Genomic DNA, 23,976 nt, shown 5'->3' on the forward strand with positions numbered 1-23,976 from the left:
GATGGGTTTTTAGAGCGCGCTTGAATAGGTCAGGGCTAGGTATCAGTCTGATCGTCTGGGGAAGTGCATTCCAGAGAGCTGGCGCAGCACGAGAGAAGTCTTGGAGACGGAGGTGTGAGGTTCGGATTACAGGGGATGTTAGTCTTAGGTCATTTGTAGAACGGAGGGCACGTGTAGGGCGATAGACAGAGATGAGAGAGGAGATATAAGGCGGTGCAGAACTGTGGAGAGCTTTGTGGGTGAGAGAGATGAGTTTATACTGGACCCTGTAGCGAATGGGTAGCCAGTGTAATGACTGGCACAAGATGGAGGCATCGGTGAAGCGGCTGGACAGAAATATGACTCTGGCTGCCGCATTCAAGATGGATTGGAGAGGAGAAAGTTTGGTAAGAGGGAGACCGATCGGAAGAGAGTTGCAGTAGTCCAGACGAGAATGAATAAGAGCGACAGTAAGAGTCTTAGCACCATGGGAGATTTCAGTTTTTCTTTTTTAATAAATTTACAAAAATTACTACTGTAGTGAAATATGTATAGGTATATATGTGTGACTAGCAATAATTTAACATCTGTCCGGAGACTACAGGTCTCACAGGGGGTCTGGCTGGGAACCAGGAAAAGGAACCATTTCACTCCTTCTAGATCTCTTGAAGATAGATAGTGTCTGGCTGTAATTGACATCTATCTGTGAGAAGCTTTAGGCAGAGTGCTCAGAGGAAAATAATAATATATTCATTGGGGGAGCGGCCGTGGTCCAATCAAAAACAAGCAATTATAATACTAACCTGAGAGGCTGGTCTAGAAATCTGACCTCCAAGTTAACTCTATAAATTAGGCTTGTACGCATACAAAGTTGTTCAGAGATTGAGGGTGGCCAAGGTGATGTGTTCCAGTCCATATTCATCCCCCCTCAGGGAGCAGAAAGCGACTACAAAGTTAGGTATTTCTGTAAGTTTCTCCTGTTTATTTTTATAACTGTTTTGCATATTTGTATGTCTTTTTATTATCATATTTTTATACCTTTTTTTATTATAAGCACTGTACCTTTTTGTATTAAAGCATAAAACTTTAACAAGTTGAACCTTGTGTGTTCTAAAGAATCCATAGCCTTAAACTGTGTGAGCCTTATGATTGGCAGACAGTAGTAGTAATATTTCCGGGACTCATCGCCCGTGTGTTCGATGAGTGGTGGCAGCGTATATGAGCGGGTGTATGGCCTGGGTCAGTGAGTGGTGGCAGCGTGTATGAGCGGGTGTGTGGCCTGTGTTCGGTGAGTGGTGGCAGCGTGTATGAGCGGGTGTGTGGCCTGTCGGTGAGTGGTGGCAGTGTGTATGAGCGGGTGTGTGGTCTGTCGGTGAGTGGTGGAAGCGTGTATGAGCGGGGGTGTGGCCTGTCGGTGAGTGGTGGCAGCGTGTATGAACGGGTGTGTGGCCTGTCGGTGAGTGGTGGCAGCGTGTATGAGCGGGTGTGTGGCCTGTCGGTGAGTGGTGGCAGCGTGTATGAGCGGGTGTGTGGCCTGGGTCGGTGAGGGTGGCAGCGTGTATGAGCGGGGGTGTTGTCCTGTCGGTGAGTGGTGGCAGCGTGTATGAGCGGGTGTGTGGCCTGAGTCGGTGAGTGGTGGCAGCTTTTATGAGCGGGTGTGTGGCCTGGGTCGGTGAGTGGTGGCAGCGTGTATGAGCGGGTGTGTGGTCTGAGTCGGTGAGTGGTGGCAGCGTGTATGAGCGGGTGTGTGGTCTGGGTCGGTGAGTGGTGGCCACGTGTATGAGCGGGTGTGTGGTCTGGGTCGGTGAGTGGTGGCAGCGTGTATGAGCGGGGGTGTGGTCTGTTGGTGAGTGGTGGCAGCGTGTATGAGCGGGGGTGTGGCCTGTCGGTGAGTGGTGGCAGCGTGTATGAGCGGGTGTGTGGCCTGGGTCGGTGAGTGGTGGCAGCGTGTATGAGCGGGGGTGTGGCCTGGGTCGGTGAGTGGTGGCAGCGTGTATGAGCGGGTGTGTGGTCTGGGTCGGTGAGTGGTGGCAGCGTGTATGAGCTGGGGTATGGCCTGGGTCGGTGAGTGGTGGCAGCGTGTATGAGCGGGGGTGTGGCCTGTCGGTGAGTGGTGGCAGCGTGTAGGAGCGGGCGTGTGGCCTGTCGGTGAGTGGTGGCAGCATGTATGAGCGGGGGTGTGGCCTGGGTCGGTGAGTGGTGGCAGCGTGTATGAGCGGGTGTGTGGCCTGTCGGTGAGTGGTGGCAGCGTGTAGGAGCGGGTGTGTGGCCTGTCGGTGAGTGGTGGCAGCGTGTATGAGCGGGTGTGTGGCCTGGGTCGGTGAGTGGTGGCAGCGTGTATGAGCGGGTGTGTGGCCTGTTGATGAGTGGTGGCAGCGTGTATGAGCGGGTGTGTGGCCTGTTGATGAGTGGTGGCAGCGTGTATGAGCGGGTGTGTGGCCTGGGTCGGTGAGTGGTGGCAGCGTGTATGAGCGGGTGTGTGGCCTGTCGGTGAGTGGTGGCAGCGTGTATGAGCGGAGGTGTGGCCTGTTGATGAGTGGTGGCAGCGTGTATGAGCGGGTGTGTGGCCTGTCGGTGAGTGATGGCAGCGTGTATGAGCGGGTGTGTGGCCTGTCGGTGAGTGGTGGCAGCGTGTATGAGCGGAGGTGTGGCCTGTTGGTGAGTGGTGGCAGCGTGTATGAGCGGGGGTGTGGCCTGGGTCGGTGAGTGGTGGCAGCGTGTATGAGCGGGGGTGTGGCCTGGGTCGGTGAGTGGTGGCAGCGTGTATGAGCGGGTGTGTGGCCTGGGTCGGTGAGTGGTGGCAGCGTGTATGAGCGGGTGTGTGGCCTGGGTCGGTGAGTGGTGGCAGCGTGTATGAGCGGGTGTGTGGCCTGTTGATGAGTGGTGGCAGCGTGTATGAGCGGGTGTGTGGCCTGGGTCGGTGAGTGGTGGCAGCGTGTATGAGCGGGTGTGTGGCCTGTCGGTGAGTGGTGGCAGCGTGTATGAGCGGAGGTGTGGCCTGTTGATGAGTGGTGGCAGCGTGTATGAGCGGGTGTGTGGCCTGTCGGTGAGTGATGGCAGCGTGTATGAGCGGGTGTGTGGCCTGTCGGTGAGTGGTGGCAGCGTGTATGAGCGGAGGTGTGGCCTGTTGGTGAGTGGTGGCAGCGTGTATGAGCGGGGGTGTGGCCTGGGTCGGTGAGTGGTGGCAGCGTGTATGAGCGGGGGTGTGGCCTGGGTCGGTGAGTGGTGGCAGCGTGTATGAGCGGGTGTGTGGCCTGGGTCGGTGAGTGGTGGCAGCGTGTATGAGCGGGTGTGTGGCCTGGGTCGGTGAGTGGTGGCAGCGTGTATGAGCGGGTGTGTGGCCTGTCGGTGAGTGGTGGCAGCGTGTATGAGCGGAGGTGTGGCCTGTTGGTGAGTGGTGGCAGCGTGTATGAGCGGGGGTGTGGCCTGGGTCGGTGAGTGGTGGCAGCGTGTATGAGCGGGGGTGTGGCCTGTTGGTGAGTGGTGGCAGCGTGTATGAGCGGAGGTGTGGCCTGTTGGTGAGTGGTGGCAGCGTGTATGAGCGGGGGTGTGGCCTGGGTCGGTGAGTGGTGGCAGCGTGTATGAGCGGGGGTGTGGCCTGGGTCGGTGTGTGATTTATGCTCCCATTAAAGCATAGGACAGAGGTTGAATGCTGGACTGAGAGAGAGGAGATAGATTAACCCTTGCAGGCACAACCCCAAGTTGCGTGCTGAGAGCGGGTACGTGACAACTGGTGGCAGCGGTGGGATCCGTGACCACTACATTTCTGGGTGGTTGTTTTTTCAGTCAGGATGGGGTGCAGAGTGAACATTAATGAGACAAAAAATTAACTTTATAGAATTTACTAAATGGCTGCAATGAAACCGAGTGAAAAATGTAGAGGGGTGTGAATACTTTGCGTCCGCCGTGTACACCGCCACCATCCATCTCTGACCCTTCTATACATGTAGGTTGTGAGCCGCTGTGGGGCAGTGATGTGTGTACCACGCTGCGGCTTCTCACCCCGCTACACAATGAAGCGGTCTACAGGCCGCCTCCATGTTCTCGTGTAAGTGTCGGTGCCGCCGCGGCTGCTCAGTGACTTGGTGTCATTTCTGCCCTCACAGAAGGAAGATGGAGATTTCCCAGAAGGTGGCCGAGGAGGAGCAGCGATACCGCAAGGAGATGGAGATGTGCGGGCGCTGATCATGGTTCCCATACGTGTGGTGTCAGAGCGAGTGTTGTCACGTGCCGCCCCCATTACTGAGCCAGAAACCCGCTATTCCTCATCACTGCCCGAAAAGTACAGAAGCCGGAGATGGAGCCAGGAGGGCGCGCTCGTCTTCTCACGGGACTTTTCCCGGAGCCTTAATTGGTGCACGTTTCGCCCATAGCCTTTATTGGCGCACGTTTCGCCCGGAGCCTTTATTGGCTCACGTTTCGCCCGGAGCATTTATTGGCGCACGTTTCGCCCGGAGCCTTTATTGGCGCACGTTTCGCCCGGAGCCTTTATTGGCTCATGTTTTGCCGGAGCCTTTATTGGCTCACGTTTTGCCCGGAGCCTTTATTGGCTCACGTTTCGCCCGGAGCCTTTATTGGCGCACGTTTTGCCCGGAGCCTTTATTGGCGCACGTTTTGCCCGGAGCCTTTATTGGAGCACGTTTCGCCCGGAGCCTTTATTGGCGCACATTTCGCCCGGAGCCTTTATTGGCGCACGTTTCGCCCGGAGTCTTTATTGGCTCATGTTTTGCCGGAGCCTTTATTGGCTCACGTTTTGCCGGAGTCTTTATTGGCTCACGTTTTGCCCGGAGCCTTTATTGGCTCACGTTTTGCCCGGAGCATTTATTGGCGCATGTTTTGCCCGGAGCCTTTATTGGCGCACGTTTTGCCCGGAGCCTTTATTGGAGCACGTTTCGCCCGGAGCCTTTATTGGCACACATTTCGCCCCGAGCCTTTATTGGCTCACGTTTCGCCCGGAGTCTTTATTGGCTCATGTTTTGCCGGAGCCTTTATTGGCTCACGTTTTGCCCGGAGCCTTTATTGGCTCACGTTTTGCCCGGAGCCTTTATTGGCGCACGTTTCGCCCGGAGCCCTTATTGGCGCACGTTTCGCCCGGAGTCTTTATTGGCTCATGTTTTGCCGGAGCCTTTATTGGCTCACGTTTTGCCGGAGTCTTTATTGGCTCACGTTTTGCCCGGAGCCTTTATTGGCTCACGTTTTGCCCGGAGCATTTATTGGCGCATGTTTTGCCCGGAGCCTTTATTGGCGCACGTTTTGCCCGGAGCCTTTATTGGAGCACGTTTCGCCCGGAGCCTTTATTGGCACACATTTCGCCCCGAGCCTTTATTGGCTCACGTTTCGCCCGGAGTCTTTATTGGCTCATGTTTTGCCGGAGCCTTTATTGGCTCACGTTTTGCCCGGAGCCTTTATTGGCTCACGTTTTGCCCGGAGCCTTTATTGGCGCACGTTTCGCCCGGAGCCCTTATTGGCGCACGTTTCGCCCGGAGCCTTTATTGGCGCACGTTTTGCCCGGAGCCTTTATTGGCTCACGTTTCGCCCGGAGCTTTTATTGGCGCACGTTTTGCCCGGAGCATTTATTGGCGCACGTTTCGCCCGGAGCCTTTATTGGCGCACGTTTCGTCCGGAGCCTTTATTGGCGCACGTTTTGCCCGGAGCCTTTATTGGCGCACGTTTTGCCCGGAGCCTTTATTGGCTCACGTTTCGCCCGGAGCCTTTATTGGCTCACGTTTCGCCCGGAGCCTTTATTGGCTCACGTTTTACCCGGAGCCTTTATTGGTGCACGTTTTGCCCGGAGCCTTTATTGGCGCACGTTTTGCCCGGAGCCTTTATTGGCGCACGTTTTGCCCGGAGCCTTTATTGGCTCACGTTTCGCCCGGAGCCTTTATTGGCTCACGTTTCGCCCGGAGCCTTTATTGGCTCACGTTTCGCCCGGAGCCTTTATTGGCTCACGTTTCGCCCGGAGCCTTTATTGGCGCACGTTTCGCCCGGAGCCTTTGTTGGCGCACGTTTTGCCCGGAGCCTTTATTGGCGCACGTTTTGCCCACTCATCCACAGAATACAATTCATTCAGCTTAGATAAAGATGATTTATTTTATTAGTTTTTGTTCGGTTCACGTCTTCTGGAATTTATTTTTGTCCGCAAACCATCGGCGCCAGTATTCTGTTTTGTGGGGTGTTCACACGCCCATCTTGTTCAGCCCCCAATATGAGTGGGACGGGGCGACTGTGCCCACTCCTCAAATTGTGGAGATGATCTGCCTCTTCAGGAGCGAAACTTCTCCAGAGCCGTCCGGTGACCTCAGGACCAAGTGCAGCCCTATAAATGATCACACTGCATTCAGACGTGTCCTGTGGATGTGAGTGCGTCCGTCCTACTCTACACACCGAGTGCAGCCCTATAAATGATCACACATCCACAGGACACGACTGAGTGCAGTGAGTGCTTCCGTCCTACTCTACACACCGAGTGCAGCCCTGTAAATGATCACACTGCACTCAGACGTGTCCTGTGGATGTGAGTGCAGTGATGTCTTCTCTGCTGACTGACATGGTGCTGATGTTTCCTGTATGATCCCGTCTATGTCCTGTGTGTGAGCTGGTGGCGCCCCCTGCTGGAGCTTAGTCGTGTGTGTGTGTGAGCTGGTGGCGCCCCCTGCTGGAGCTTAGTCGTGTGTGTGTGTGAGCTGGTGGCGCCCCCTGCTGGAGCGGAGTCTTGTGTGTGTGTGTGTGTGTGAGCTGGTGGCGCCCCCTGCTGGAGCCGAGCCTTGTGTGTGTGTGAGAGCTGGTGGCGCCCCCTGCTGGAGCTGAGTCGTGTGTGTGTGTGTGTGTGTGTGTGTGTGTGTGTGTGTGTGTGAGCTGGTGGCGCCCCCTGCTGGATCCGAGCCTTGTGTGTGTGTGAGCTGGTGGCGCCCCCTGCTGGATCCGAGCCTTGTGTGTGTGTGAGCTGGTGGCGCCCCCTGCTGGATCCGAGCCTTGTGTGTGTGTGAGCTGGTGGCGCCCCCTGCAGGAGCCGAGTCTTGTGTGTGTGTGTGAGCTGGTGGCGCCCACTGCTGGAGCCGAGCCTTGTGTGTGTGTGTGAGCTGGTGGCGCCCACTGCTGGAGCCGAGCCTTGTGTGTGTGTGAGCTGGTGGCGCCCCCTGCTGGATCCGAGCCTTGTGTGTGTGTGAGCTGGTGGCGCCCCCTGCTGGATCCGAGCCTTGTGTGTGTGTGAGCTGGTGGCGCCCCCTGCTGGAGCCGAGTCTTGTGTGTGTGTGTGTGTGAGAGCTGGTGGCGCCCCCTGCTGGAGCTGAGTCTTGTGTGTGTGTGTGAGCTGGTGGCGCCCACTGCTGGAGCCGAGCCTTGTGTGTGTGTGAGCTGGTGGCGCCCCCTGCTGGATCCGAGCCTTGTGTGTGTGTGAGCTGGTGGCGCCCCCTGCTGGAGCTGAGTCTTGTGTGTGTGTGTGAGCTGGTGGCGCCCACTGCTGGAGCCGAGCCTTGTGTGTGTGTGTGAGCTGGTGGCGCCCACTGCTGGAGCCGAGCCTTGTGTGTGTGTGAGCTGGTGGCGCCCCCTGCTGGATCCGAGCCTTGTGTGTGTGTGAGCTGGTGGCGCCCACTGCTGGAGCCGAGCCTTGTGTGTGTGTGTGAGCTGGTGGCGCCCACTGCTGGAGCCGAGCCTTGTGTGTGTGTGAGCTGGTGGCGCCCCCTGCTGGATCCGAGCCTTGTGTGTGTGTGAGCTGGTGGCGCCCCCTGCTGGATCCGAGCCTTGTGTGTGTGTGAGCTGGTGGCGCCCCCTGCTGGAGCCGAGTCTTGTGTGTGTGTGTGTGTGAGAGCTGGTGGCGCCCCCTGCTGGAGCTGAGTCTTGTGTGTGTGTGTGAGCTGGTGGCGCCCACTGCTGGAGCCGAGCCGTGTGTGTGTGTGAGCTGGTGGCGCCCCCTGCTGGATCCGAGCCGTGTGTGTGTGTGAGCTGGTGGCGCCCCCTGCTGGATCCGAGCCGTGTGTGTGTGTGAGCTGGTGGCGCCCCCTGCTGGAGCTGAGTCTTGTGTGTGTGTGTGAGCTGGTGGCGCCCACTGCTGGAGCCGAGCCGTGTGTGTGTGAGCTGGTGGCGCCCCCTGCTGGATCCGAGCCTTGTGTGTGTGTGAGCTGGTGGCGCCCCCTGCTGGAGCCGAGTCTTGTGTGTGTGTGTGTGTGAGCTGGTGGCGCCCCCTGCTGGAGCTGAGTCTTGTGTGTGTGTGTGAGCTGGTGGCGCCCCCTGCTGGAGCGGAGTCGTGTGTGTGTGAGAGCTGGTGGTGCCCCCTGCTGGAGCTGAGTCGTGTGTGTGTGTGAGCTGGTGGCGCCCCCTGCTGGAGCCGAGCCTTGTGTGTGTGTGTGAGAGAGAGCTGGTGGCGCCCCCTGCAGGAGCCGAGCCTTGTGTGTGTGTGTGAGAGCTGGTGGCGCCCCCTGCTGGAGCTGAGTCGTGTGTGTGTGTGTGAGCTGGTGGCGCCCCCTGCTGGAGCGGAGTCTTGTGTGTGTGAGTGTGTGAGAGCTGGTGGCGCCCCCTGCTGGAGCTGAGTCGTGTGTGTGTGTGTGTGTGTGTGTGTGTGAGCTGGTGGCGCCCCCTGCTGGAGCCGAGCCGTGTGTGTGTGTGTGTGTGTGTGTGTGTGTGTGTGAGAGCTGGTGGTGCCCCCTGCTGGAGCCGAGCCGTGTGTGTGTGTGTGAGCTGGTGGCGCCCCCTGCTGGAGCCGAGCTGTGTGTGTGTGTGTGTGAGCTGGTGGCGCCCCCTGCTGGAGCGGAGTCGTGTGTGTGTGTGAGCTGGTGGCGCCCCCTGCTGGAGCTGAGTCTTGTGTGTGTGTATGTGTGTGTGTGAGCTGGTGGCGCCCCCTGCTGGAATGGAGTCTTGTGTGTGTGTGTGTGTGTGTGTGTGTGTGAGCTGGTGGCGCCCCCTGCTGGAGCTGAGTCGTGTGTGTGTGTGTGTGTGTGTGTGTGAGAGAGAGAGAGCTGGTGGTGCCCCCTGCTGGAGCCGAGTCTTGTGTGTGTGTGTGTGTGTGTGTGTGTGTGTGTGTGTGTGTGTGTGTGTGTGTGTGTGTGTGTGTGTGAGCTGGTGGCGCCCCCTGCTGGAGTTGCGTGCAACTACTCATGGACGGCGCCATTAATTGCAGATCATTGTTTTCTCAGAATTGCCTCACAGGAAGCAAAAATCAAGAAAGATTGGGAAGAAGACTGGATGCAGAGGGAACTGCCCAAAAGTGCAATATCTGCACCCCTGACACAGCGCAGCCCCCCAGCAAAGCACAAGCGTGAGTACATGGAGCATTGCACCTCGGCTCGTGGCACGGCCGGATCCTTACATTTGTGGGGCTGGTTGGATGTACGGCCGGATCCTTACATTTGTGGGGCTGGCTGGATGTACGGCCGATCCTTACATTTGTGGGGCTGGTTGGATGTACGGCCGATCCTTACATTTGTGGGGCTGGCTGGATGTACGGCCGATCCTTACATTTGTGGGGCTGGCTGGATGTATGGCCGATCCTTACATTTGTTGGGCTGGTTGGATGTACGGTCGGATTATTACATTTGTGGGGCTGGCTGGATGTACAGCCGGATCCTTACATTTGTGGGGCTGGCTGGATGTACGGGCCGGATCCTTACATTTGTGGGGCTGGCTGGATGTACGGCCGATCCTTACATTTGTGGGGCTGGCTGGATGTACAGCCGGATCCTTACATTTGTGGGGCTGGCTGGATGTACGGCCGATCCTTACATTTGTGGGGCTGGCTGGATGTACGGCCGATCCTTACATTTGTGGGGCTGGCTGGATGTATGGCCGATCCTTACATTTCTGGGGCTGGTTGGATGTACGGCCGGATCCTTACATTTGTGGGGCTGGTTGGATGTACAGCCGGATCCTTACATTTGTGGGGCTGGCTGGATGTACGGCTGGATCCTTACATTTGTGGGGCTGGCTGGATGTACGGCCGGATCCTTACATTTGTGGGGCTGGCTGGATGTACGGCTGGATCCTTACATTTGTGGGGCTGGCTGGATGTACAGCCGGATCCTTACATTTGTGGGGCTGGCTGGATGTACGGCTGATCCTTACATTTGTGGGGCTGGCTGGATGTACGGCCGGATCCTTACATTTGTGGGGCTGTCTGGATGTACAGCCGGATCCTCACATTTGTGGGGCTGGTTGGATGTACGGCCGATCCTTACATTTGTGGGGCTGGCTGGATGTACGGCTGGATCCTTACATTTCTTGGACTGGTTGGATGTACGGTCGGATTATTACATTTGTGGGGCTGGCTGGATGTACAGCCGGATCCTTACATTTGTTGGGCTGTCTGGATGTACGGCCGGATCCTTACATTTGTCGGGCTGTCTGGATGTACGGCCGATCCTTACATTTGTGGGGCTGGCTGGATGTACAGCCGGATCCTTACATTTGTGGGGCTGGCTGGATGTACGGCCGGATCCTTACATTTGTGGGGCTGGTTGGATGTACGGCTGGATCCTTACATTTGTGGGGCTGGTTGGATGTACGGCCGATCCTTACATTTGTCGGGCTGTCTGGATGTACAGCCGGATCCTTACATTTGTGGGGCTGGCTGGATGTACGGCCGGATCCTTACATTTGTCGGGCTGTCTGGATGTACGGTCGGATTATTACATTTGTGGGGCTGGTTGGATGTACGGCCGATCCTTACATTTGTCGGGCTGTCTGGATGTACAGCCGGATCCTTACATTTGTCGGGCTGTCTGGATGTACGGCCGATCCTTACATTTGTCGGGCTGGCTGGATGTACAGCCGGATCCTTACATTTGTTGGGCTGGCTGGATGTACAGCCGGATCCTTACATTTGTGGGGCTGGTTGGATGTACGGCCGGATCCTTACATTTGTGGGGCTGGTTGGATGTACGGCCGGATCCTTACATTTCTGGGGCTGGTTGGATGTACGGTCGGATTATTACATTTGTCGGGCTGGCTGGATGTACAGCCGGATCCTTACATTTGTGGGGCTGGCTGGATGTACGGCCGGATCCTTACATTTGTCGGGCTGTCTGGATGTACAGCCGGATCCTTACATTTGTCGGGCTGGCTGGATGTACGGCCGATCCTTACATTTGTGGGGCTGTCTGGATGTACGGCCGATCCTTACATTTGTGGGGCTGGTTGGATGTACGGCCGGATCCTTACATTTGTGGGGCTGGCTGGATGTACGGCCGGATCCTTACATTTGTCGGGCTGTCTGGATGTACAGCCGGATCCTTACATTTGTGGGGCTGGCTGGATGTACGGCCGGATCCTTACATTTGTGGGGCTGGCTGGATGTACGGCCGATCCTTACATTTGTGGGGCTGGTTGGATGTACGGCCGGATCCTTACATTTGTGGGGCTGGCTGGATGTACGGCCGGATCCTTACATTTGTCGGGCTGGCTGGATGTACGGCCGGATCCTTACATTTGTGGGGCTGTCTGGATGTACGGCCGATCCTTACATTTGTGGGGCTGGTTGGATGTACGGCCGGATCCTTACATTTGTGGGGCTGGCTGGATGTACGGTCGATCCTTACATTTGTGGGGCTGTCTGGATGTACAGCCGGATCCATACATTTGTTGGGCTGGCTGGATGTACAGCCGGATCCTTACATTTGTTGGGCTGGCTGGATGTACAGCCGGATCCTTACATTTGTGGGGCTGGTTGGATGTACGGCCGGATCCTTACATTTGTCGGGCTGTCTGGATGTACGGCCGGATCCTTACATTTGTCGGGCTGTCTGGATGTACAGCCGGATCCTTACATTTGTGGGGCTGTCTGGATGTACGGCTGGATTTTTACTTTTGTCGGGCTGGTTGGATGTACGGCCGGATCCTTACATTTCTGGGGCTGGTTGGATGTACGGTCGGATTATTACATTTGTCGGGCTGGCTGGATGTACAGCCGGATCCTTACATTTGTGGGGCTGGCTGGATGTACGGCCGATCCTTACATTTGTCGGGCTGGCTGGATGTACAGCCGGATCCTTACATTTGTGGGGCTGTCTGGATGTACGGCCGATCCTTACATTTGTGGGGCTGGTTGGATGTACGGCCGGATCCTTACATTTGTGGGGCTGGCTGGATGTACGGCCGGATCCTTACATTTCTGGGGCTGGCTGGATGTACGGCCGGATCCTTACATTTGTGGGGCTGGCTGGATGTACGGCCGATCCTTACATTTGTGGGGCTGGCTGGATGTACGGCCGATCCTTACATTTGTGGGGCTGGCTGGATGTACGGCCGGATCCTTACATTTGTGGGGCTGGCTGGATGTACGGCCGATCCTTACATTTGTGGGGCTGGTTGGATGTACAGCCGGATCCTTACATTTGTGGGGCTGTCTGGATGTACGGCCGGATCCTTACATTTGTGGGGCTGTCTGGATGTACAGCCGGATCCTTACATTTGTGGGGCTGTCTGGATGTACAGCCGGATCCTTACATTTGTGGGGCTGGTTGGATGTACGGCTGGATCCTTACATTTGTGGGGCTGGTTGGATGTACGGCCGGATCCTTACATTTCTGGGGCTGGCTGGATGTACGGCCGGATCCTTACTTTTGTCGGGCTGGTTGGATGTACGGCCGGATCCTTACATTTCTGGGGCTGGTTGGATGTACGGTCGGATTATTACATTTGTCGGGCTGGTTGGATGTACGGCCGATCCTTACATTTGTCGGGCTGGTTGGATGTACAGCCGGATCCTTACATTTGTTGGGCTGGTTGGATGTACGGCCGGATCCTTACATTTCTGGGGCTGGTTGGATGTACGGTCGGATTATTACATTTGTCGGGCTGGCTGGATGTACGGCCGATCCTTACATTTGTGGGGCTGGCTGGATGTACGGCCTATCCTTACATTTGTGGGGCTGTCTGGATGTACAGCCGGATCCTTACATTTGTGGGGCTGTCTGGATGTACAGCCGGATCCTTACATTTGTGGGGCTGGTTGGATGTACGGCCGGATCCTTACTTTTGTCGGGCTGGTTGGATGTACGGCCGGATCCTTACATTTCTGGGGCTGGTTGGATGTACGGTCGGATTATTACATTTGTCGGGCTGGTTGGATGTACGGCCGATCCTTACATTTGTCGGGCTGGTTGGATGTACGGCCGGATCCTTACATTTGTTGGGCTGGTTGGATGTACGGCCGGATCCTTACATTTCTGGGGCTGGTTGGATGTACGGTCGGATTATTACATTTGTCGGGCTGGCTGGATGTGTTGGGTTGAACAATTAATAAAATGTTCACTCCAGTTGCCTACTCCTGGCCTAATGGATATTGATCAGGTGCGCACTATAGAAATAACATGAGACACACAGTCAGATGTAAACTCTCCTTGACCAATCTGTGGCACTGACTCAGCTCCAAAGGGCCTTTATTTAGTCAGAACACAGGTTTATATATCTCCTGTAAGGGGGCTCGGTTAGCTCTAAAATGGGAGTGATCGGATGTATGCCATTGGTTAGTGGGTTGGGCAATGAGCAAGTCCATGGGCGGATCAGGATGGGCGTCACTGTGGGCGGATCCATGAGGTCATCAGGGAGGGCGTCATCTTGGATACCAGCACATGGTGTGCTGATACAGGAAATAGCAGCCATCTTTAGGGTCTCACTTTGATCTGAGAAAACTTATGTAAGGTTAAACAGTACATGTTATGGGTCTTGAGGTTAATTAAGTATTTGATCTTATGGCTCTCCTCAACAGATGTACGGCCGGATCCTTACATTTGTCGGGCTGGTTGAATGTACGGCCGGATCCTTACATTTGTCGGGCTGATTGAATGTACGGCCGGATCCTTACATTTGTCGGGCTGGTTGGATGTACGGCCGGATCCTTACATTTGTCGGGCTGGTTGGATGTACGGCCGGATCCTTACTTTTGTCGGGCTGGTTGGATGTATGGCCGGATCATTACATTTGTGGGGCTGGTTGGATGTATGGCCGGATCCTTACTTTTGTGGGGCTGGTTGGATGTACGGCCGGATCCTTACATTTGTCGGGCTGGTTGGATGTACGGCCGGATCCTTACTTTTGTCGGGCTGGTTGGATGTATGGCCGGATCATTACATTTGTGGGGCTGGTTGGATGTACGGCTGGATCCTTACTTTTGTGGGGCTGGTTGGATGTACGGCTGGATCCTTACTTTTGTGGGGCTGGCTGGATCTATGGCCGGATCATTACATTTGTGGGGCTGGCTGGATGTACGGCCGGATCATTACATTTGTGGGGCTGGCTGGATGTATGGCCGGATCCTTACTTTTGTGGGGCTGGCTGGATGTACAGCCGGATCCTTACTTTTGTGGGGCTTTTTGGATATATGGCCGGATCTTTTATGGGGCTGGCTGGATGTACGGCCGGGTCCTTACTTTTGTGGGGCTGGCTGGATGTATGGCCGGATCCTTACTTTTGTGGGGCTGGCTGGTTGTACAGCCGGATCCTTACATATGTGGGGCTTTTTGGATGTATGGCCGGATCTTTTATGGGGCTGGCTGGATGTACGGCCGGGTCCTTACTTTTGTGGGGCTGGCTGGATGTATGGCCAGACACTCCATTCCCTTTATCGTATGATTACATTTGTGCTGTTCACTAAAGGGGTTGTCCACTTTCTGTAAAGTGCCCCCCAAACTCTAATACTTCTAATCATAGGGCACCATAGCAAAAGTTCTAACTGGGCCCCCGCTACTCCCCCCAAAAATATAATCTATTTTCCCCGGACGTCCCTCATGACAGGAGGTAGTCCCACTCATCCTGTAGGGACAGGAAACACACGGGAGGTAAAAGTCCCCCTCCCCCCCTCCTCACACTCAGTGTGTTTCCTGTCCCTAGCAGGACAGGGCGCAGAAGAGAGGAGCACAGGAGCGCAAAGAGCTTTCCTTGGAGCTCAGGGGGATCAGAGTGGACTGGATCTCTTCCTTTACTTGGCCAAAAGGCTCCCGGCTGCTACTTGGTTGGGCGGGGGTCATTCAGCCAGTCGATGAAGCAGGGCGGAGCTCCTGACTTCGCCACTTCCCTCTGCGGAGGGCTCTCGACTCCACGCTGTGCTGCCGCTGGACTCCTGGGTTGCGCACACCGTGCAGAACACATTTCCAGCCCGGGACGCCTTCTGATGACTTCTGTGCCTTCCGGCATGATGCACACTTCCGGATTTAGAGAAGACCCTATAAGAGGGTGCTAACAGAAGGTGTGGTGTGCACAGTCTGGACCATGGATCCTTCATGCTCAGTAGCACCAGCCGAACAGTCCCTGGCCAGTGAAAGTAACCCCATAGCGACTTTGATCCATTTCATTAGTGTGAACCCTTGTAGCTAAAAAAAGCACAAATTTCCCATCTTTTTAATAGGAGCGAGCGACTCCCTTAGGATCAGGATCCTCTTCCCGGAAAAAGCCTAGGAGATGCCCAACACGAAACTTGCAGAGTCTTATAAAAACAGTTATGCGCAGATTGGATTGCAAACTTTCTTAAGGACGAACAAGCATCTTTTTTAATGGCTATGCGGGCCAGGATTAGAGATGAGGTCCAGAGCGCTGTCGCTTGTCTTGTACCACCACAGCCAGCTCTGAGAACCTCCCGTCACAAGAGAGCCAGATGGAAGAATCTCCAGAGGAGGAATACACATACTCTTATTATTCAGAGGAAGACGTTGAGGGAGAAGAAGGAAGAATCCCCAGATGCCCTCAGAGGAAAGGAAAAAGTATTTTTTTTCTCATCCGAGACTATGGATGATCTCTTAAGAGTGGTAGGGGCTACCAGGAAGGTCGAGGAGGCTCAAGTACCACACACGATACAGGATGAAACGATTGCAGGGCTGAGAACACAAAGAAATAGGGTGTTCCTGGTCAACAAACATAAGATCATTGCGATCCTGGAGGAATGGGAAGATGCAGAGAAGCATCTAGTTATTCCCAGAGATTCTAAAGCCCGTCTCCCTTTTGATCCGGCGGAAGTGAAGTTTTGTTAAGAAATCCCTAAAGTAGATATTCCATTCGCCAAGGTGGCAAAAAAGACCCTAATACCTTTTGAGGGTTCTTCCTGCTTTCTTAATGCCATGGACAGGAAGGCAGAGGGGACTACTGAAGAGAAGTTGGGAATCTATAGCGGCCATCATTAAGGCTAATATAGCTGACACCTCGGTAGCCAGGTCCATGTGTATCTGGATCGACAAGCTGACATCCCAACTAAACTCTAACACCCCTAGAGAGGTTATGTGAGAGTCCCTCCCTATGTTGAAAATGGCGACACGGTTTATGGCATATGCCTCAGCTGAATCCGGGAGGTTTGTGGCTCGGAGTAATGTGTTGTCTAACTCGGCGCTGTGACGGTTCACGGGGGAGGATACCTTTGTCATCCCCACCACTCACACCAATTTGTCATGAACCGGGGGTGTTTGGTTCCCCTGGTTCTTTCTGAAGAGGACTTATCTATATCCCACTTCCGGTTTGGAACTTGCAGCTCTCTGGCGCCCCCCTTACCCTCAGGTTAGACAGGGTACTGCACCTGGGATAATTAGTCGCCAGAAAGGCTGCCTTCTATGTACTGGCTATTGGGCACACTGCAGCCTTCAGGCAAAGACTGTGCCATTATAAATCTAAAACTCCTAAATCAATGGGTCAGATGCACAAAAATTGAAAATGGGAACAGTAAGATGAAGCATTCAGTTGATGGGGAAGGAGTCCGCCATGTGCACACTAGATCTAAGAGACGCATACTATGCCTATCCACCCCGACCACAGTCAGTTTCTGAAGTTTGTGCTGGAACCTCAGGGATCAGTCCACCATTTCCGGATCACATGTCTACCTTTCCTCAGCTCCTCATATCTTTAGGAATGTAATGAAGGAGGTGGCAGCTTTCCTATGGAAGAAGGGAATTATTGTCGTTCCATGTCTGGACAACATCCTTCTACAACCCCTGGCAAAAATGATAGAATCACCGGCCTTGGAGGATGTTCATTCAGTTGTTTAGTTTTGTAGAAAAAAAGCCGATCACAGACCTGGCACAAAACTAAAGTCATTTCAGATGGCAACTTTCTGGCTTTAAGAAACACTAAGGCTAAGTGCACACGTTGCAGTATTTCTGCGGCAATTCTGCAACTCCTGCCGCGGGTAAATCGCATGCGGAATTGGCATGCATATTCCTGCTAAACACCAGTGTTTTCCAAGCGATCTGTAGCATCGCTTGGAGAACTGACAGGTTGGTCACACTTGTCAGTGTTTGACAAGTGTGACCAGCTTTTTACTATTGATGCAGCCTATGCAGCATCAATAGCAAAAAGATCTAATGTTAAAAATAATAATAAAAAAAAAAAAATCATGATATTCTCACCTTCCGGCGGCCCCCGCAGCCTTCTCGCTCCTCATGATGCTCCCGTTCCCAGTAATGCCTCGCAGCATTGATCCCAGATGACATAGCATCACGCGAGACTGCTACGTCATCACAGGTCATTGCCGCAATGCATTACTGGGACCGGAGAGTCGCGAGGAGCAGGAAGGTGAGAATATCATGATTTATTATTTAAATTCTTTTCTTTTTTCTTTTTTTTTTAACAATGATATGGTACCCAACGGCTGGAGGAGAGTCTCCTCTCCTCCGCCCCGGGTACTATTCGCACATGATCTGCTTACTTCCCGCATGTTGGGCATAGCGATTCCGCCACGGAAAAATACGCAGCATGTGCACAAAAAATGCGGAATGCATTATAATAATAAGATTCTTAATGTGAGTGTTTTTATAGCAAAAAAAAAAAAACATGAACGTGTGCACATAGCCTAAAAGAAATCAAGAACAAAAAATGTGGTAGTCAGTAATGGTTACTTTTTTAACCAATCATAGGGGGAAAATTATAGTCCCTCAATTATAAAGAAAAAATTATGGAATCACCCTATAAATTTTCATACCCAAAACTAACACCTACATCAAATTAATCTGCCCGTTAGTCTGCATCTAAAAAGGAGTGATCACACCTCGGAGAGCTGTTGCACCAAGTGGACTGACATGAATCATGGCTCCAACAGGAGAGATGTCAATTGAAACAAAGGAGAGGATTATCAAACTCTTAAAAGAGGGTAAATCATCACACAATATTGCAAAAGATGTTGGTTGTTCACAGTCAGCTGTGTCTAAAATCTGGACCAAATACAAACAACGTGGGAAGGTTGTTAAAGACAAACATACTGGTAGACCAAGGAAGACATCAAAGCGTCAAGACCGGAAACTTAAAGCAATATGTCTTCAAAACAGGAAATGCACAACAAAACAAATGAGGAACGAATGGGTGGAAACTGGAGTCAAAGTCTGTGACCGAACTGTAAGAAACCGCCTAAAGGAAATGGGATTTACATACAGAAAAGCTAAACGAAAGCCATAATTAACATCTAAACAGAAAAAAACAAGGTTACAATGGGCTAAGGAAAAGCAATCGTGGACTGTGGATGACTGGATGAAAGTCATACTCAGTGATGAATCGCAAATCTGCATTGGGCAAGGTGATGATGCTGGAACGTTTGTTTGGTGCCGTTCCAATGAGATTTATAAAGATGACTGCCTGAAGAGAACATGCAAATTTCCCCAGTCATTGATGATATGGGGCTGCATGTCAGGTAAAGGCACTGGGGAGACGGCTGTCATTACATCTTCAATAAATGCACAAGTTTATGTTGATATTTTGGACACTTTTCTTATCCCATCAATTGAAAGGATGTTTGTGGATGATGAAATCATTTTTCAAGCTGATAATGCATCCTGCCATAGAGCAAAAACTGCAAAAATATTCCTTGAAAAAAAGACACATAAGGTCAATGTCATGGCCTGCAAATAGTCCGGATCTCAATCCAAATGAGAATCTTTGGTGGAAGTTGAAGAAAATGGTCCATGACAAGGCTCCAACCTGCAAAGCTGATCTGGCAACAGCAATCAGAGAAAGTTGGAGCCAGATTGATGAAGAGTCCTGTGTGACCCTCATTAAGTCCAGGCCTCAGAGACTGCAAGCTGATAGAAAAGTCAGAGGTGGTGCAACAAAATACTAGGGATGTGTTGGAGGGATTTTTTGTTTATTTTTCATGATTCCATAATTTTTTCCTCAGAATTGAGTGACTCCATAATTTTCCCCCTATGCTTGGTTAAAACAGTAACCATTAGGCCAGTCTCACACGTCCAGATAATTCCGGTACCGGAAAAATCGGTACCGGAATTATCCGTGTCCATGTGCCCATGCGTTTCTGTGGCACATCAGTGTGGCACACGTGTGCCGCCCGTGTGCCGACTGGGTACCTGCTGAAGCCGCCATTCATATCTTCTCTGCAGCAGCGTTTGCTGTAGAGAAGATATGAATAATCCTTTTTTTGTTTGTTTGTTTCTGGTGTTTAACATAAAGATCCATGTCGCCACCCCCCTCCCACCCCCTGTGCGCCCGCCCGCTGTTATTAAAATACTCACCCGCCTCCCTCGCAGTGTCCTGTCCTGGCCGCACCTTCTACTGTATGAGCGGTCACGTGGGGCCGCCGATTAGTCATGAATATGCGGCTCCACCTCCCATAGGGGTGGAGCCGCATATTCATTTCTGTAATGGGCGGCCCCACGTGACCGCATACAGGAGAAGGTGCGGCCAGGACAGGACACTGCGAGGGAGGCGGGTGAGTATTTTAATAACAGCGGGCGGGCGCGCGCACAGGTGGTGGGAGGGGGGTGGGGACATGGATCTTTGTTAAACACGAGAAACAAAAAAAAAAGGATTATTCATATCTTCTCTACAGCAAACGCTGCTGAAGAGAATATATGAATGGCGGCTTCAGCACCACGTGGGGGGGACAGCGCTTACTGTAGCGCTGTCTCCTGCACGGCACACGGACTGCACACGGACAACGTCCGTGTGCGGTACGTGTTTTACACGGACCCATTGACTTTAATGGGTCTGTGTAATCCGTGCGCTCCCACGAACACTGACATGTCTCAGTGTTTGGCACACGGAGACACGGTCCGCAAAAAATCAATGACATCTGCACAGATGCATTGATTTCAATGTGTCTACGTGTGTCAGTGGCTCCGGTACTTGAGGGAACTGTCACCTCACGTACCGGAGCCACTGACGTGTGAAACCGGCCTTACTGACTACCACATTTTTTGTTCTTGATGTCTAATGTTTCTTCAAGCCAGAAAGTTGCCATTTGAAATTACTTTAATTTTGTATAAAAAAAAAAAAAGGAGCTCACAGACATGGCACAAAACTAAACAACTGAATGAACATCCTCCAAGGCCGGTGATTCCATAATTTTTGCCAGGGGTTGTAGTAGCAGATTCAACCATCATCCTCAGTCAGCAGCTTCCCCAGACTATCGAGATACTAGAAGATCTGGGATGGTGCATCACCTGGGAAAAATCTGACTTGCAACCAGGTACTCAAAGTGTTCTTAGGAGTCCTCTTCGATTCACTTCACAGGATGTCTTCCCTGCCGCTCATAAAGCTAGATGAAATTGGGGACAAGATTTGGTCGTTGCAGAAAAATGAGGATAGTCTCCATCAGGTATGCCATGAGTCCTGGGCCTACTGAAGTCCTGCATTCCAAGCGAACGGTGGAGTCCGACCCACTCAAGACAACTACAAGGAACAATCTTGTCAGTCTGGAACAGACATCCATTGGTCTAGACAGGAAAATGAAGGTTTCAACAAGCCTGAGAGAATCCCTGATATGGTGGACATCCGTCATTCATATTACCACTGACGCAAGCTAGAAAGGATGGGTAGCAGAAGTGGAAGGTCAGTGCCTGAAGAGTACATGGTCCCCGGAACACTAAAAGAAATCGTCCAAATACAGAGGGTTAAAGGCAGTATGGGAGACACTGCAGCAATGCCATGACATGGTCAGAAATCGTCATGTGAAGATTTTTTTTGGACAACATCACAACTGTTTCATTTCTGCGTCGCCAGGGAGGTCTGAGAGGCCAACCCCTACAGGCCTTAGCAGGTCAAATATTTTGGTGGGCAGAAAGAAACATTATTTTCATCTCTGCAGTTCACTTGAATGGCTCTGAAAATAGAGTAGCACATTTTCTCATGAGGGAAAAACTGTGGTCCTCATAATGGGAGCTGAATTAAGAAGTTTTTCACCAGCTAACCCTGAGATCGGGGTCCCACGTATAGATCTGTTCGCAACCTGAGTAATTCTAAAGTAGCAAGGTTTATCTGCATAGATCCAAGAGACAACCTAGAAGGAGTAGATGCCCTATCTCAAAGTTGGGACTTGGATCTTCTTTACGCATTTCCTCCCTTTCCACTTCTACCAAGGGTCCGGAGGAAGATGCAGGAAGATCAAGCCACAGTAATACTGGTGGCCCCCTTCTGGCCCAAAAGTTGGTTCCCAGAGTTACAGCACATGGCTCTGGAGGATCCAGTTCTGCTTCCGGACAGATACGACCTTCTGTCCCAGGGTACCCTGTTGCATCAAGATTCGCGCTTTCTGCACCTGACAGCTTGGATTGTGAGAGACAGATCCTGAGCTCCAAATCCTATCAGATAAGGTAGTAACCACTATGCAGGCAATCAGAAAGCCAGTGACTAACCATCTATTCCAAGGTATGGAAGAAGTTCTGCTCATAAGTAGGGGAATCCTTTACCGATTCATTCCATCCAGGTATTCCTAAAATCTTAGAGTTCTTCCAGATACTATTCGAGAAGGGACTAAGGCCTAGCATGCTACAGTACAGATCTCTGCCATTACCGCTTTTCTGCACTTCTCTCTAGCAGACCACCCGTGGGTAATGAGGTTTATTAGAGCCGTAACTAGGTTGACACCCACAATCAGAAAGACTGTTCTGCCATGGACCTAAACCTAGTGCTAGGGACCCTATACAGACCTCCCTTTGAACTCCATGAAGAAGCTAACATTAACTCTTTCTATGAAAACTGCATTCTTGGTGGCAGTCACCTCTGTAAAACGGTTAGGTGAGAACCAGGCATTGTCTGTAAGGGTACTGTCACACAGTACAATTTTGATCGCTACGACGGCACGATCCGTGACGTCGCAGCGTCGTATGATTATCGCTCCAGCGTCGTAGACTGCGGTCACACGTTGCAATCACGGCGCTGGAGCGATGCCGAAGTCCCCGGGTAACCAGGGTAAACATCGGGTTACTAAGCGCAGGGCCGCGCTTAGTAACCCGATGTTTACCCTGGTTACCAGCGTAAATGTAAAAAAAAGAAACAGTACATACTTACATTCCGATGTCTGTCCCCGGCGTCTCAGCTTCTCTGCACTGTGTAAGCGCCATAGCCGGAAAGCACAGCGGTGACGTCAGACATCACCGCTGTGCTCGCTTTCCGGCCGGCAGGCGCTCACAGTGCGGAGAAGCTGAGACGCCGGAGGACAGACACCGGAATGTGAGTATGTACGTTTTTTTTTTTTTTACGTTTACGCTGGTAACCACGGTAAACATCGGGTTACTAAGCGCGGCCCTGCGCTTAGTTACCCGATGTTTACCCTGGTTACAAGCGAACACATCGCTGGATCGCTGTCACACACAACGATCCAGCGATGTCAGCGGGTGATCAAGCGACGAAAGAAAGTTCCAAACGATCTGCTACGACGTACGATTCTCAGCAGGGTCCCTGATCGCTGCTGCGTGTCAGACACTGCGATATCGTAACGATATCGCTAGAACGTCACTGATCGTACCGTCGTAGCGATCAAAATGGCACTGTGTGACAGTACCCTTAAGGCAAGAAATCCTAATTGACAACCTTCTCCAGGTGGATTACATCAACCATTTCTCAAGCATACGTTTCAGGAAACAAAGAACCTCCACTTAGCATGAAACCTCACTCCACAAGAAAAATGTTTAGAATTGAGTCCTCAGTGGTTGATACCTTTTAATAGCTAACTGAAAAGATGGTAACAAATTGCAGCTTTCGAGACTACATACGTCTCTTCATCAGGCAAAGACTAATACAAATTCTGAAGAATCACATATTTATGCACAACATGGCACAGAAAAATAAAACAAAAAAATATGGATAAGCCAGGTGACATGAAGCAGAATTACCATGAGTGATAAACCGTTATGTCCATAAATGTTGGGCCAATTCTTAGATAAGGAATGTTTTATTGTCCTCTGATTGGGGTCTCTGTTGTGATGACCCCTTATAGTCTGAGGGGCAAGTTCCTTAGTTGATGTAAAAAGACATAAATCCGTGTGACACATTCATTCCTGCACTAAGACAGTCAAAGACCATCATCAGTTTATATTCCCAGACTCTTCTGTCTCTTAGATTTGAAGTTACCTTTTAGTACAAGTAATTTCATGTCCATAATGTTATGATTGGGGAGACAGAAATGTTTGGCCACAGGTAGATCCATTCTTTTTTCTCTTATTGTATGGCGATGAGAATTCATCCTTGTTCTCAGTTTCTGCCCTGTCTCCCCCACATACAGACCCCCAGTAGGACATTTAGTACAAATAATTAGGTACACCACATTAGAAGTGACGCAGCTGAAAGTACCTGGGATCTGTAGTCCTGATGTGAGTTGTGATCTTTATCTTGTCCGTGGTCATTATAAATGGACAGGTTTTACATTTTTTCTGATTGCAGGGAAAGGTTCCTGCAGCTGTTGGAGAGGACAGGGAGCTCTTGACAATGATGCTTCTTAGATTTGGGGGCTGCCTAAAACATAGTAGTGGGGGGTCTGGAGGATTGTAGTCGGCATCTTTTTGTAGTAAAGGTTGTGATTTCCGTGCAGCTCCCCTTAGCACCTCCAGATTTGGATTGTAGGGAACTACTAGAGGTACCCGGTTATTACTCCACAAGAGTAATTTCCGTGTCCTGGGCCGAGAGCCGGGGCTTCCATAGACCATGTGTACTGAGCCGCATCTTGGTCTTCTGTAGACACTACAAGCAGTGACATTCTGTCTTATCAGCAGCTGGCTTACAGACGGGAGGTCTTACAGACGGGAGGTCTTGCAGGCAGTGGTCCCACCCTAAGAGGCCAGTGATATGGTATTTCTCCTGTCTTCCTGTCAT

At 52.2% G+C, this 23,976-nt stretch overlaps 1 protein-coding gene across 2 annotated transcripts in view; it reads left to right on the top strand.

The window, feature by feature from the left end:
- The window catches only part of USH1C (USH1 protein network component harmonin), a 407,047-nt gene that overhangs the window by 190,140 nt on the left and 192,931 nt on the right, over positions 1–23,976 (top strand). For both annotated transcript variants that reach the window (XM_077281844.1, XM_077281845.1), the window contains exons 13-14: positions 4,086–4,151; positions 9,108–9,229. In XM_077281844.1, coding sequence (XP_077137959.1) covers positions 4,086–4,151; positions 9,108–9,229 — 188 coding nt within the window. The remainder of the gene's footprint in view (positions 1–4,085; positions 4,152–9,107; positions 9,230–23,976) is intronic.

The sequence above is a fragment of the Ranitomeya variabilis genome, chromosome 2, assembly GCF_051348905.1.
Source record: "Ranitomeya variabilis isolate aRanVar5 chromosome 2, aRanVar5.hap1, whole genome shotgun sequence".
Classification (NCBI taxonomy): domain Eukaryota; kingdom Metazoa; phylum Chordata; class Amphibia; order Anura; family Dendrobatidae; genus Ranitomeya; species Ranitomeya variabilis.